The 16,680-nt window shown below is 38.0% G+C and overlaps 1 protein-coding gene across 2 annotated transcripts in view; it reads left to right on the top strand.

The window, feature by feature from the left end:
- Window positions 1-15,233, top strand: part of LOC128029187 (reticulon-4 receptor-like 1) — a 159,481-nt gene extending 144,248 nt beyond the window's left edge. For both annotated transcript variants that reach the window (XM_052616802.1, XM_052616800.1), the window contains exons 2-3: window positions 11,780-12,231; window positions 12,362-15,233. In XM_052616802.1, the coding sequence (XP_052472762.1) occupies window positions 11,780-12,231; window positions 12,362-13,333 (1,424 nt within the window). In that variant the 3' untranslated portion in view covers window positions 13,334-15,233. The remainder of the gene's footprint in view (window positions 1-11,779; window positions 12,232-12,361) is intronic.
- The last annotated feature ends 1,447 nt before the right edge of the window (window positions 15,234-16,680 follow it).

Genomic DNA, 16,680 nt, shown 5'->3' with positions numbered 1-16,680 from the left:
GTAAAAACAACAATAAATTTTTTACAGTGTAGCAATGCCTCAGTGACTCAGCAAAAACATCTGATCATTCAAGGGCAATCAAGAAATTTAAATATTGGTTGATTTTGTTCACAGTGAGGGTACATGATTTAATTAGCAGTCATTTAAGCACCAATGATGAGAAAGTAGCTAATTTACAAAGCCCTGCACATGACATGCATGGAGGAAAACTAAATATTGGTGTTGTGAATTAAGTATTAAATCCCACAACTTTTTAATTAGTTCCCTCTTTTTATTTGAATCTTAAATTTAACTAAATTAACTACAAATGTACTTAAATAGCTTTGCTGAAATTAATAAAAAATGAAGTCAGCACTTGAAATTTACTTTTTTTATTTTTTATCTGCTGACTTTCAGGTCACAGTTGTCTTCAGTTGATGACAAATTGATAGCTTTCTTTCTCCCAGATAGCACAGATAGGTCTCAAAGATGTCTGTTAGAGAGCATTTTACAACATCTAAATGGAAATCTTATTGAAGATGAGCAAATGCTTATAAAATCTTCCAGATGATAAAGATGTGTTTGTGCTATCAGGAGTTATTAAAGGACTGAAAAACATTTATGCTGCTCCTCTGGTTATCTGTGGTGTTGTTCACAAGAGCCACCCACGATGTAGCGCCATAATCCATAGAGCCCTTTTCACAGAAAAAAAAAAAAAGAGTTAGTTCTAAGTTTAAATATTTAAGTAAATTAGCATGATGAAGACTTTTTTTAGCCTAATGAAAAAACTTTGAAGTCAGTGTTGAGCATGATGTGGCTTCCGTATGACTCAGTGAATCCAGTAAGCTGCTGTACTATCTCTAACGTCCAGATTGGCTTTGCCATAATCAGGACCGTACGCTGACTGTGTTTTATCCAGCTGAGCCTTCTATGTCACTGCTCATGCTGAAACGACCAAACAAAAACAGAGCAGGAAGTGTAAACAACCCTGGGATTGTGACACCGGCCGAGTGGGAGGAATACAGCAGATAGGACACAAAAGAGAAGAGTGTGAGAGAGACAGCGAGAGATTGTGAGGAAGGGTGGGTGTTTGGGAGGAGCAACTGTCTCTAATATGTATGCTTGATGACTGAAGACATTAGCGAATGAGAGATGGAACATATTGCCTTAATGGAATTATTTTAAGGGTCGTCAACAGTAGAGAATGGGGCTAGTTGTCACACATTTTCCAAAAAAATGTATTTCCCAAATTGTGCATGGGCACATATATGAAAGTCTTGAATCATTTACACCATTATTTCCCGGGGGTGGGGGGTGGGGGGGGGTACACAGTTCACTGAACACAGTGAGAAAGAATATGGCATTTTGTCGCACAAGATGGGATAAGTTGTAACAGTGGAATTTTTAACAACAATCAGGATGTTCCTGCCTTTAAAACAGGTGCATAAACAATTAAATTAGGCTCATAGCTTTCCAGAAAGCCCTGCATAAACAAATGGGGGAAAAAAAACAGCAACATGTAAAATCATGGGAGATTCACCATTTTTAATGTTCCACATAAATATAATGCAGGAATGTTGCATGTACATCTTTCACAAAACAAGGGTTAACAAAAACGACCGTTGACTTAAATAAAAACGACTGTTGATAAAAATATTGTGGGTTATCATCCATTATGTTCCATCAGTGACATCTTGCAAAAGGCAAGAATCTCACGCTGGTAAAGGACACACACACAGAGTTTTAGGAACATTAGAGCAAGAAGGTTCAACAGAGTCATAAGTGCAATGGTTTTTGGGAACAGGAACCCTTTTAATGACAGTAACTGTGGGGAGGTCAGAGCATCAAGTCTATGGTCTCCTTTCTTCATGCCAGCTGTCAGGTGTTGTTCTTCTGTTCTGAGGGTCCCAAAAGCAGCTCTTACAGATATCTATTTCACACTTGAGCTAATGAGCTGATAGTGTAGCTATCCTGTTTTATTAGTAATTTGCTGCTTGAGTTCTCTTAAGAGGAGGGCCTTATAGTTCATATTGATGTAGCTTGATCCTTATTGTTTGCACTTAAAGGAGAAGTTCACAGCAGTTACATTTTCAACCACGATACAACCACCGTTCATGGTGAACATAAATAAATATTTTTTTATAATTAAAAACATATTTTTTGTTTGAACTATCCCTGTTAGTGTGTGTATTTTTGCCAAAAAAATAAAAAAGTAAAAACCACTACTGTTACATAATTTATTGCCTCCATATCTGGGCCAGGCGAATGGTTGGCTTGCACGGCATGCAGCATGTGCATGCACATGTGAAGGAGCCCCATTTTCTTTGAAGGCAGTCTCAGAAATGTGTTGAAGGATGCCAATACTAAAATGAAGTGAGCTGGAAAATTGGCCCCTTCGGTTGCAACAGGATTGGGGTGTGCTGGTCTGCCTTGAGCGAGGTGTGTTTAAGCTGTAAATCATTCATCACAAAAACCTTTTACAGACAGATCATTCGGTAAGCACGACATGTGTCTGCCAGCGCTCAACCAGTAGGAACACAGCAGCGGAAACACAGCACTCTTGAAACGGCCAATAACAGACGATTGTGTCAGGCTGATCAATGGCTAACATCAAGCTTTAAACTTAAATTAGAGACAAGTGGAAAATTAGCTCTATGAAAAGTGCTCTATACATGTCCTAAGGCATTGTATTCGCCAGCCATTGAATAACGCTAAACACTGAAGGAGGTAATGAATTGGATGTCAAAGTGAATTGTAGCTATTTAACCCTGATATAAGCCATGAACAAATGATGTACCCAATAAACCTCTGAATCGCAATTTTCAACTTTTCAACATAGTTTACTGTGAATGCATCTTAAAGGACAAAAGAGCATGCAAGACAGCTTGTCATTCTGAGCAAGGTCAAGTGCTGGATGCAAAACACGCCATACATTTTACTCCATGAGTTATAGTTATAAAAAAAAAGGTCTCAGTACAACTGCTCTATTAATTGTGTTATACAGCTCCAGAGTTCATGCAGACAACATTGGATGGGTTTGACAACAATTTGATTTATACGTGGCTGAACTGGGAATGCAGTGATAGATGGCTTCTCAAACCACAGAATCATCATTCACAGTGCATCTCTCTGATGAAGGTGAAAGTGAAAGTGACGTGACATTCAGCCAAGTATGGTGACCCATACTCAGAATTCATGCTCTGCATTTAACCCATCCGAAGTGCACACACACAAAGCAGTGAACACACACACACACAATGTGAACACAAACCCAGAGCAGTGGGCAGTCATTTATGCTGCGGCGCCCGGGGGGCAGTTGGGGGTTCGGTGCCTTGCTCAAGGGCACCCAAGTCATGGTATTGAAGGTGGAGAGTGAACTGAACATGCACTCCCCCCACCTACAATTCCTGCCAGCCCTAGACTCGAACTCACAACCCTTCGATTGCGAGTCTCACTCTCTAACCATTAGGCCATGATGATGCGGTCCAGGGTTTGATTGCTGCGCAAGACCAATGGGATATTTTGGAGCCCCTGTCACTGTCTTTCTAATGACTTCAAGACCCTGTAAACTAAACAAAGCATTAAACAATAACCCTCCCTCTTCTCTCAATAGAAGTAAATAGAATTAACATCACCATGACATCTATTAAATTCCCATAATTGAAATCCAGGTATTAAACATCTGCGGATTCCTCAGCTGTCCGCCTCTGCATTTTTGTAACCTCCTAAATCCTCATTTGACAACATGGTATATTCATCTGCACACACTGCTCAAATCCCTCTCTTTATTATTTACATGCCCCATATGGCGTCTGTTTGTTTAGACCAATTATTTTTAGCTCCTCAACTTCAAACTGCTGCTGTCACCAGAGCAGCTTTTCTCTTTGCTTCTTTTCCCTACCCCTCCCGCCTTCTGTGTTTGGGTTTGTGCTTGCATATGTTTGGTTGTGATGTAATCTGAGTCATAGGTGACATATTGATAAACCATTTTTTTAATCTTTTTTATTAAAACTTAATCATAATTTGCTATTATTTTCAATAATTTTATTGCATTATTTTTAACGGTAACACTTTAGTATAGGGTCCAATTCACACTAATAACTAGTTGCTAACTAGCATGTCTATTATTAACATATTGGCTGTTTATTAATGCTTATAAAGTACATATAATGCATGACATCCATAATCCTACCCAATACCCTAAACTTAACAACTACCTTATAAACTATTAATAAGTAGCAAATAAGAAGTTAATTGAGGCAAAAGTCATAGTTAATGGTTAGTTAATAGTGAGAATTGGACCCTAAAATAAAGAGTGACCTTTTTAACATTAATGGGATAGTTCAACCAAAACTCTTTCAAATTTCTTTCAAACCTGGATGGATTTTTTTCTATTCATACAGTAAAAGTATTTAATAGAATGTACAACATTTCATTATAATGGCGAAAAATTAATCTCATTTTTTTTTTTTTTTCATTTTAAGTGCAGAATATTTTTATTATTATTTTTTTTAAGATCTGTTTGTAGTACACAAGAAACATTGTGATACAGGTTTGAAACTATATTTCTGACATTTACTAACTATTAAGTGTACTATCCTTTTAAATATAAACAAATGAAAAAGCTTGTATACATTTGCATTAGCCTAAAACAATGCCTAAATTGCAATTTTTAACTAATAGCTAGCATGACCTACATCACAACAGTCAAAAAAGAAAGTCATTTGATTGGGAAGCAACATGCAAATTTCATGTTGACTTATATACATCTATCCTAAGTCATTCTTTTGCTCTTAGATATTTATTTAGTAGGCTATCTCTAATCTCAGACAGATCTATTGGCATCTCAAACTAATTAACTTGCTGAATGCACCGATTTTTTATCGCAACAACACAACAGAAGTGTAAAAAGCAAGCACTGAAAAAAATCCAATATTGTCCACTTAACTCAGACAGCAGTTGGCAAAGCACAGGGTTTCCCTCATGGGTGATCGGTGCCAGCACCACCTCTGCCGTATTCGTCAGTCTGGTGGAGGATGGTTAATATGGTAACAGGGACTTACCTTAGCTCTAAAATATCTGTTTGAATAAAGAGAGCCAAGACAGTATAATAGCTGACTTGCTTTCTTAAGAGGCAAAGTGTGGAGTGATTGACTGAGGAAAAATATTAGGTGAGTGATACCTTATGAATGCTATAGTCGGAAAAACACTTGTACCATAACAGCACATTTATTTTAATTAATGTTGTTTGTACTTTAAGTTAATTTTAAACCGACTTGATCTCTGTTTAATTATGTGCAAAGCACTAAATTACCACTGTGTATAATGTGCTACATATATGAACAAACTCGTCTCGTCTAAGTGATTTATGTGTTTTACTATCCTTTTGGGGACAATTGTTCCTGTCCCCCAGCACATGCACTCACTTGCCTAGCTTGTCATCCAAATTATTATTTCCCATTGGCACAATTGCTATAATTACCTAATTGCTAATAATTACAATAGACTAACTGTAATCCTAAAAGCCATTATTCTGATAGAAATGCACACAACGACTTTTCATGGTTATGGTTGAGAACAAAAACCCAGTTTCATTGTTCAAAAGATTGTTATTTATTAATACTTCTTCTGCAAGGTACCATTAAATTAAAAGTGACAGTAAAGATTTACAGAGTTACAATACATATAAGTAACAAATTAAGGTAATTTTATTTATATATATATATATATATATATATATTTTTTTTTTTTTTTTTTTTTTACAAAATATGATCTATTTTTGATCATTTCAATTCAACCTGAAGCATAATATACTTTTTTCAAAAACATTATATTGAGGCTAACTCTAGTGTATACAATTTATGTATTAATTTATTTAATTACGTAAGAGTTTGTGTGTGTGTGTGTGTGTGTGTGTGTGTCATATTTTCTCATATATTGCATCATGCCTTCATGGTTAGGACAACATAAGCTAGTTTCGAGGGGTTTAATCTATTTATAAGAAGGAAATACAGCCATGTATTAATGTGAACAATTTAAAAAAAATCTTACACTGAAAAAAAAGCAGAACACTCAAATAGTGAAATACACAGTTATTAATTATTAGACATCTCAGCTTCATTATTGTTGTCATTAATTAACCACAACAGAATGTTGACACAGCAACATTTTATTCAATAAATAATAACCAGCTCTCTCTCTCTCTCTCTCTCTCTCTCTCTCTCTCTCTCTCGCTCTCTCTCATATGAAGGGATTTAGCTTAGGCTAGCATGCTGCTGTGATGAAAAGTAAATAAACACCTTGTCATTTCATATTGAGATAAATAGTTGATACATTAGCTAGCATAAGCTCAGCGCTAACTAGCAAGCATAGGGTGGGCTGTTTTGGGGAAAAAGAACCACTATGTCACATTAAGGCAGTGGATCACACAAATATAATAAAGTCAATGTGTACTCTAATTGGCGCAATTAATCATTGCTCGGAACTAATAGCCACTTCAAACAAATGTCACATAAATTAATGTAGATCGTAATGAAATCTGATTATTCAATGCACAGTGGTTGGTTATTCACACACTAAAGCCTCAATCACTTCTCCGATAAAGGTCTGCCGAGATCAGCCTCACTTTCCCAATAATTGGTTTTCACACCACCAAAGCGACCTTGCCACATGATGACATTGTGGTACTTTTCTTTCCCTAAAACAGCTCATCCTGACCTTTATATCCTTAACAAATTACCTGACACATAAAGACCAGCGGCCTTCAACCTTTTTCAGACCTCTGTGGGTGTTGAATTTTAAACTGTAAAAACATGCTATTAATGTATTCCCATAATGTGCTTTGTACATCTAAAATTATTATTTCAAAGCCTTTAAACATCATAAATGAGTCATATACTTGTAGATTATATATTCGTTTAATAAGCTGAACTTCTAAATGTGTGCTTGCGTTTAATGCATATTTTCATAACAGTAATTGGCAGACCCTATTGATGACTCCTGGTTAAATCTAAATGTGTCAGAAGAACAAAGATGAAATTGCCCATTATGTCAGCAGTAATTAATGTTGCTTTTGCTTGTGACACAGCAAACAATGCTACAATTTTGTTCAGGAACAGCATGGGATCATTTTTTAACCTCCCAGTCTATGATTAATTCATCTAATGTATGTCAAACCATAACCGCAGTTTAACTTAAAAATAATGTCTGCAATGACTAAAAACTCACTTGATTTCCCTTTGGCTATGAAAACCAGGCTCAAACCAATCAATGCGGAGCTTTACTGCTTTGCCATTAGCTTGATTGTCAAACATTGTGTGTATATGCGAACATCAGCATGAACACCTATTATGTGAAAGCATGTCATTTGCGGACTTGTGCGAGCAAGGCAACAAACAGCCAAGTGCTTATCAGGATCCTTAGAGAGAAACAGGAAATTGAGTTTATCCAGTGTAATGGTGGACAGAGTCACCCAGGGAAACAGACGGACCATTTCTCTCCTATTAGCAACCATGTGTTATTCATGAGGGCGAATTTAGTGTGAACTATGTTTCATTGATATTCCGTGCACTTACTTTGCGCTGACTGTCTGGGGACCAATGCCATTCTGTTTTATGCCTTTATTTATTTATTTATTTATTTATTTCCACACTTAAATTCTCCATGGCATCAAAAGGCACAGGGACCGTGGGGTCATGGGGTCAAACATCAAGCCTGGTTGCAGGCCATTTAATCAGTTTCGGCTTAACAAGCTTTTAGCAGTTTTAGAAGGGTTCGGAAAAGACTGACAGATAGTGAAAGAAAGAATCAGAGAAAAAACTGAGAAAGTGTTCTGGGTGACACTGCCAGCTTACAATAACATGAAACCATGGAAAATGACAGACACAATAACATGACATCCATTGTTCCACAGTGATAATCCCACTCCGAGTCTCGGGAGCTGGGATTGGTGTAATTTTGAATAACGAAGCGCTATGGAGTGGCCAAAACAATCTTATTAACTAGATTTGGTGACACAGGCCCATTGCAAGCAAAAATAAAAATATGACAATACTCATCCACATCCTCTGTGTTCAGTAAATGACAACCTTTCAAGCCATGTGCCATCCCTCCTTCTCATTATTACCTCTCATCCTGCTATTGCCCTTTGCCATTCTCCACAGCACTAAAAATATCCCGTCTCTCCTATTCTCTCTCTCAACTTGCCTCTGGTTGAGGAGGGTGTAAATTGCTGTGTATAAGGGATCCAAAAGGGCTCACAGACAACCGGGATCAGGGAGGTGACAAGTGTGAGGCAGCACATCTCACTGGAGTTAGTTTAGTACTGCAAGGTGGAGAAAAGAAGAAAAAAAAAAGGCTCACCAAAATAACACTAAGCTAATGCATGCCTGGCATCTCAGGGCTGGTGTGATATGGAGATGAATATACTCAAACAGTAAAATAGAAGAGGACATACACACATATATATATATATATATATATATATATATATATATATATATATATATATGTGTATATATATATATATATATATATATATATATATATATATATATATATATATATATAATCCTTCAAAGTTATATTGAAGGAACGACCCGAGTCAAATCTAGAGATGAGAATATAAAAGAGTGGTAGGCTGTTTAGGGCCAGTAAGCATGCAAGCACTATGAAGACAAAGCACACTCAGCAAACCTAGCAACAAAGATGCTGAAAAACACTCTAGTGTAACATCTACAGACTAATATGTACAGCCTAGCACCTACAGACTAGCATTCTAAAACACTCAGAACTCCCAAACAACTGCATGTAGGACACTAATCCCCCCAAGAAAACCGAGCAACTTCAAAGTCATAAATTTAAAAAACACTCAGAACACCCTAACGACTGCATATTAGCACACTAAAAACACCCTACCGACTGCATACTAGCACACTAAAACACCTACACACTAAGACAGAAAACACTCAGAAATCTAACAACTCGAAAGTATGACGCTAAAAGGGAAGGGGTGTGCCATTCATGATTAGCTTGTGGGTCACAGATAACTAGTTTCTTGTTAACAATTTAGACTATAGGGATCAAGGTAGTAAGGTAGTTATGTTTAGGTATGTGGTGGATTAAGGGATATAAAATATGGTTCTGCAGAATAAAGAAGTAATATAACCTTTATAAGTATTAATAAACAGCCAACATGATGGTAAATGATGGCAGCCAGTAGTGATAATTGGCCCATAAAAAAGGTTGATAAAAAAAGAAGCCTTATCTCAACTTGTACGGTTATGTACAAGGTGATACCCAGTTCGGTTTAAGTTTTATATATAAAAATGGAAGAAAAAGCAGGAATTTGAGGAAAATAATTACACCTGCAGTGTGACAAAAGCGGAGACAAACAGTGGGAAGCATAGTATGTGTGATTAGGCGATACGCCTCCACAAAAGCCAATGCTACACCAAAGGAATAAGTCTATTATGTAAAGTGCTGAGGAAGAATTTCATTATATGTGATATGCAAAGTTTAATGCGAGGAGGTTTGCAAACAGACGTAAACAGCCAGCGAGTAAGGAAAATAAAAGGAAAAGGCTCAGCAGCTTCGCCAGCCAAAGCCGAGTTGTTTGCCTTGTCTTTCCCGATTTATCTGGCTGAAATCCCAGAAGCTTAACTTTCCATGAGCAACACAACACACTCTTGCTTATTTACTCAAAGGACAGGTATCACACAAAAAAACACATAGGGAAAGAATAAAACAATACCCAGTACTGATTGGATAACAACTGAAGTAATATTGCATTACTAGACATCACATTTTTTTAGATCTTTTAAACATTTGGGAAGTTAATACGATTCATCTTTTGAGCTGTTCATCTTGGCTATAATTTTCAAACCCACAGCTCACAACAAACAGCACTGAGGTTGTTTAAGGCTTGTGAACCAGACATCATCAGTTGTTGTCTGATTTAGAGTGGAGATAGTGTATGGGTGCTGTAATCCCTCATGCTCCATACCCTGAAAAGACCCCAGAACTTTGCCATCCTCATTGGGCAGTTTGTGTAAAGAGTGTCATGTTTTGAAATGTTTGCCATCTTTGCTAAAATACAGTTTTTCTTAGTTTTTTTTGTTTTTACAATATCCAGGCTTATATCCTGCAAGTTTTTGCTAAAACAGATTAGCATATGTGCAATGGTAGAGTAATATGTATTTCTGCCCCCTGGTTACCGTTTACAGTAGCTGACCGACATTACAAGAACAACAACGATTTTTTTTAATAATAATAATCAAACACGCACGTGCAAGGCCAATGGGGGGAGCTTGCAGAGGGTTCTGGCTGCTTATTTAGTATGTTGGTGAGGACATATTTCATTTTGGCATGCCATTAGGACAAATGGGATTACATGGCCACTTTGTGCGCGAGGCTCACGCGCAGGTGAGGCAAGCTGCTCAGGCGCTGTCATCAGACACCCAGGGAATCATTGCTAAAGGTCAACGGAGTCTGCATCTGAATGCCAAAGCTTAGACACATTTGGAGTCGAAAGCAATTCCAAAAAATATCCGCTCATCCACTGTAAAAGCATAATTCTTGCCTCTCTATTTTGAAGGGTTATGGTGGATGATAAGAGACAGCGGGAATCAATTTTGAGTGAATGACAGGAATGATGCTATGAATGATGCATTCTTTTAAAAGAAGGGCGGGGGGAAGCCGCCGTTCATGAGCAAATGGGACTCTTATAAAAGTAAAAGTCTTATAATAGTGGAAAATGTTCTCCTTCCGTTCCATTCTGTGTGTAGATGAATTTGTGGATAAGTTACATAAAATGGCTCAGAGGAAGCATGTCAGAAAGCAGCAGGGGTATTTTATGCCTCTCAGAGGCTTAACACAGGTTTAACGAAGCACTCAAGAGGTTGTTGGTAGGCCCTGGGATCAGTCTCAGCAGAAGCAGGGTGAGCCCGACTTATGCACACACGGACAGAATAAATACTCGTAAAATACCAGATTTTGCAGCTTCCCTGAAGGGCTCAGAAGTGATTCTGTTTTCTTGTCACTGTTTATTTCCTTTTCAAAGGGGTCTCCTTGGGCCATCCTTATTTCATTGAAAGTTACATGAGTAAATGAAATAGTTTTCCCAAAAACAAAAATGCTGTCGTGTAGTCAACCACATGTCTTTATAAACCCTTCTTCTGTGGAAAACAAAAGACAAATATTCTGAATTATGTCTAAATGTCTTTTTTCATGCAATGAAACTCAGTATGGCCCATTTTTGTTCGGACACCAACATCCTTCAGAATATCTTATTTTATGTTCCACATTCACTGAAAGAATTTGTACAGATTATACAGGTTTGGAACAACATGAGAATGAGTAAATCATGAAAATCTTTGGCTGTACTATGTCTTTTAAAGAGCCTAAGGGAGACGAACAAAACACATGCAAACCTTGTCTTGATTACCACCATGAGTATACAGCACTGAGCATCTACAGAAATCAATGTGCCAGACGTGAGAGGACACATCAGTGAAATTTACCTTGAGGCCTCCACATCATTTCTGATTGATGCAACAGCTTGCAGATACTACTGTCACTGAGCTTGTGTCAACAACATGATGACGATGATGATGACATCAGTCTTGTTTGAGCTTATTTGTCTTTCACAGGTTTTAACAGTTCAGGGGGCATTTATGGAGAAACTTTCTTGAATAACAAACAGATAATTTCTTTACAATACTGAATTTATGACTTGGATACAATTTTAGATTTAACATAGCAAGCACTAAGTCTGTCTCTATCTCTCTCCATATCTTTCCAGGCTGTGGCCTGGAGTTCCTGCTGGTACTCTGTGGGCTGGAGCTCTCCTGGTCCTGCCCACGTCACTGCATTTGCTACATGGCCCCCAGCACTGTCAGCTGCCAAGCCCACAACTTCCTGTCCGTCCCGGAAGGCATTCCTCCACACAGTGAGCGCATCTTCCTCCAAAACAACAAGATCCATCGACTACTGCGGGGCCACTTTAGCCCTACCACAGTCACTCTGTGGATTTACTCCAACAATATCACATATATCGAACCAACTACTTTCCAAGGGTTCACCTTGCTGGAGGAATTGGACCTGGGAGACAATCGCCACCTACGTTCACTATCTGCAGAAACATTTCATGGGCTGGGCCGGCTCCATGCCCTCCATCTATACCGCTGTGGCCTCAGTGCATTGCCGAATAACATCTTCCAGGGTCTCCGCAATCTCCAGTATCTGTACTTGCAGGTGAGACACTCACATAACTGCTTGTGTAACAAAATAAAATGGCACTGGTTGCATCTTGTACTACTGCAGTAGTATATAAATATATAACCAATATATAAATATAACCAATATTTTATTTCTGTGTCTAAAGGACAACCATTTGGAGTATCTGCAGGATGATCTTTTTGTGGACTTACACAACTTGAGCCACCTGTTTCTTCATGGGAACCGTCTGTGGAGCCTGTACCAAAATACGTTTAGAGGACTGGGGGCTTTGGACCGGCTGCTACTGCACCACAACCAACTTAAGTGGGTGGACCGCCTGGCATTCCATGACCTGCAGCGGCTCACTACCCTATATTTGTTTAACAACTCCTTGACGGAGCTAGCTGGAGAGTGTCTCACCAAGCTGCCTGCACTGGAATACCTTCGCCTAAATGACAACCCTTGGGAGTGTGACTGTAAGGCTTTATCACTGTGGGACTGGCTCAAAAAGTTTCGGGGGTCCACGTCATCAGTTGGTTGCGTGGCACCGGCAGAACTGGCAGGCAAAGATCTGAAGCAACTGAAGAACGAGGACTTCCCAAATTGTTCCGGATCTGAGTCCCTGCACCAGAGTAAGACTAAGACTTGGCCAGGAACAGAGAAAGTCTCACTGAAGCAGGAGCCCCATCCTGCTCAGCCTCCACAAACACACCCACACCACCCCCAACTGAATGAACAATACCCTTCTCCTCCCTCTCCCCTGCCCCAGCCACCCCCTGCCATAAATGGTGTACAAGCAGGACCGGGAGGGTCTCCGGACATGGTCCCTGCTCAGAGGCCCGGCCGGTCTCGGAACTGCACACGACAGCGTGTCAGGGGCAGCAAGGGAAAAGGACCTAACGAGGTCCACATCTTAAAGGAGATGGCGGATAAGGAGTACTCCTCTCCCGATTTCACAGGGAAATATGATGAAACATCTGCTGATGGTTCAAACACACGCAGAAAGCACAAATGTACCCCCCGGACCTCTGTGCGTCCCCCTAGTGGGGTCCAGCAAGCCACCAACTGGGGACACTCTCATCATACACATTTCTTTCTTTCTAGTATTCTGGGACCGCTTGTGCTCATTCTGCACTGAACTCTGATGCTGGACCATCAATGCTCCAGCATTCCCAGGCCTACTAAGTGTGTGTGTGCGTGTGTGTGTGTGTGTGTGTGTGAGTGAGTGAGTGAGTGATAATGTGTGCTACATTTTATGAGGAGCTTTGCCATTTAGACTGAAATTGATGAAAACTGAACACCAGATGATATAAATTCCAAATTTGGGTTGGGCAATAAGAAGAATAGTGAAGCAAATCGAACATGCTTGCACTGCCACTGTTGTTGTTGTTGTTGTTGTTGTTTTTTTCATTGTTCTGTTTTAAAAAAAAAGAACAATTACAATTTCTAAATTTAAAACAATTTTAATGAAAGAAAGCACAGAGATGACCAAATAAAGGTGTAGAAAGAACACGTAATAGGAGGCACAAGTTAGCAACATAAATGGAGACTGTGTATAGGAAGCATATCCTACTGCTTAATTTTTCTTCAACATTTCTAACAACAAAACAAACATACATTAGACTATCAAATGGAACGGATGCTCCTAATTGTATATGTACTTCGCTCGTTGTTAAATATATCATATTATTGCCAAATAGATGCACAAATATATCTGTGTATATTCTCCTATGTTCAGGAGTTTCAACAACTGGTAGGACTTGCTTTCTTCACTGTGGGGATATTATTTAACCTCACAGAGTGATGTGAATCAACAAATGTATGAAATGAAAAAGTGTTATAAAAAGTCCTCCTAAACTGAATAGCCAGAACATGAGCAGATACATTCTCCTTACCTCAGAAAAGTTATAGCCTAAATATAACGTTATTTTTCTTTTTTTTATATTACTTATTTGTTCCCCCTCACACCTTTCAATAACTTCCTCTAAAAAGTGACTTCAGGTGAATCATTCTTGTTTTTGGATTGTATTGTTTTATAACAGCACATAAAAGCCAATGGTTAAACTAGCTGCTATATTGTTCATAGAAGCAAATGAGACCCATTTTACCTCATCTGCTTCCAAAAAAACACTATTTGTGTGTGTGTGTGTGTGTGTGTGCGTGCGTGCGTGTGTGTGTTCAGTATAAAAAAGCTGTGAAAAAAATAGAGTTGTGTTTGTTTCATGTCCTCAGTGTTGTTTGTTTTTTTTTGGCTGTGACTCACAAATGGACTGCTGATCGGGGGCCGACACCGGAGGGGACACAGGTCTAATTGAAGTGAACTATATTTTGAAAAGCACCTTCAGCTTAAGCCCGCCATTGAAAACATAGACACCTCTCTTTCTTAGAGTGGTGTGAAATCAACAAGTTTTAACAAGACAGACAAGAAGAAAAGAAAACAACTATTAGAAAAATACACACACAAAAACAAAATGTTTCTTTAAGAGACTTGATGACAAAAAGCACATTTCAAATAAAAAAAGAAGACCTTTTGGAGTCATGGGCCTGATTGATTTCCTCTACAGTGTCTGTAAATGCAAATAGGAGTCCAGGAGAGGGACAATCCCATGAACACTCGGGACACTATGGATTACAGTCTGCTCCTGTTCTAAGACACACTTTGTAAAAAAAAAAAAAAAAAGAGAGAGAGAGAGAGAACTGTATCATCACAATCTGCAATGGAAATATTTATCAGTACTGACACTGATATCATTATGACATTTTTAATCACAACAGGATTCCTGAATCACTGAAGAACCTCTCTTCAGAATGCAATTATTATTTTTATTATTATGATTAGATCTTTTTTCAAGATTTTCTTTTGTTTACACATTTGTTTGTTATGTCCGAAGGGCCCAATTTTCAGACTAAACTGCACAATCCGGTCTCCCCTCATCCCTCCCTCCCATCCCTTTCTCTCTTCTGTGTATCTCCATCCAAGTGATATGATGGTTTAATGAGTTGTTCTCAAAAAAAAGAAAAAAAAAAGAAAAGAAAAACAGAAAAAACGTTTATAAAGATATTAAAATCTATATCTTCTTATGTTAAATGTGTTTGTTTGCATTTACTTTGCTTGTGTGTTTATAGATGTCGATAAAGCCTGACAGAAGATGCTTATTTACACATTTCCACCTCTCCTTGCTTTAATTATTAATTTAAAATTTGATTATTTGATACATACTTGTTTTTTTTAATAATTATTATTACATAATTCATTAATATTCACATAATACACATATTCTGTAACTAAAGGCATTTTTAGAAAATATATCAAAGTTAATTTTTTTACTAAGTTAACTTAATTAACAACTACTGTTACCACTAAACCATTCTAAAGTTCAGTTTGAATTGAATTTTTAAAAAAATATATTAAAATCTGAATTATATTGATCTTGTTTTTAGGACATTTAGATGTTTTTACTGGAAAACAATAAGACATTAAAACTGATTAAGTTACATTTTTGCAGTGCAATTCAACCACGTCGGCAAGTTTTGTCCAAAACATCAAAGTTGGCTGTGTACCTTTCAATCTGTCTCTCTGGATCTCACTCTGAGTACACGCCACAGCTCCTCTGCATCTGAATTGAATTTACCTCTATGTATCCATGTTTACACACACACAACCAGAATATCATGAGTCATCATACATTAATATATGTGCTTGATTACATGGAGAGCTCAAGAACATCACCACCCACAAACACTATTAATTTAACCGATTAAAGCAATTTCACTTTACAAGTGCTGCACAGGCTCAAGTGTGAAGAAGCCTATTTAATCAGTGGAACATGCGAAAACTCATATAACTAACCCTCTATAAATCATCTCTGATGCATTGCATATTTATGAATGTCACTGCAAATCCGGAGATATTCAAGGTTATCGTAATGATTTTTAATCGGACTTTACAGCATAAATCCCATTTCCTCTCCCTCTATCCTATCCACCCACCGTGATGGAAATCGATTCCCACGTTAGAGTGTAAATTACTTTTTTTTCTCTCTTTAATTCTGATCAATGAAAAGAGGGGAAAAGTTAGTTTTCTGCATGGCAGAGGACGGAAGCAGAAATACATTTGAATTGATGAGCATCTCTAAAGTGATAACATGGTAGGTCTCGGCTCATTCTCTCTGACGTGCAATAGCTCGCATCAGCCCTCCATTTCCCTCTCTCTTACTCTTACTCTGTTCCCCATCCTCACCTCCATCCTGTAGATTTACAACATCCAGTGCATAAAGTAGGTTTTCACAGCAGCCTCAGTCATATTCAGTAAAACCGGCACTAGAAGAAAACACAATATTTAAATAGGCAAAATATACAGTAAGCAAACAACTATACTTGAGCTTCTGAAATACACAACTTGATGTCCAATGAAGATACTATAGCTACTATAGCTTAAACTTCATCCCCAGTAAAAAACAAAAAACAAAAAAACACATTGATTCA

This window comes from Carassius gibelio, chromosome A15 (assembly GCF_023724105.1).
Source record: "Carassius gibelio isolate Cgi1373 ecotype wild population from Czech Republic chromosome A15, carGib1.2-hapl.c, whole genome shotgun sequence".
In the NCBI taxonomy this organism is placed as follows: domain Eukaryota; kingdom Metazoa; phylum Chordata; class Actinopteri; order Cypriniformes; family Cyprinidae; genus Carassius; species Carassius gibelio.
This window is presented reverse-complemented; position numbering and strand designations above follow the sequence as displayed.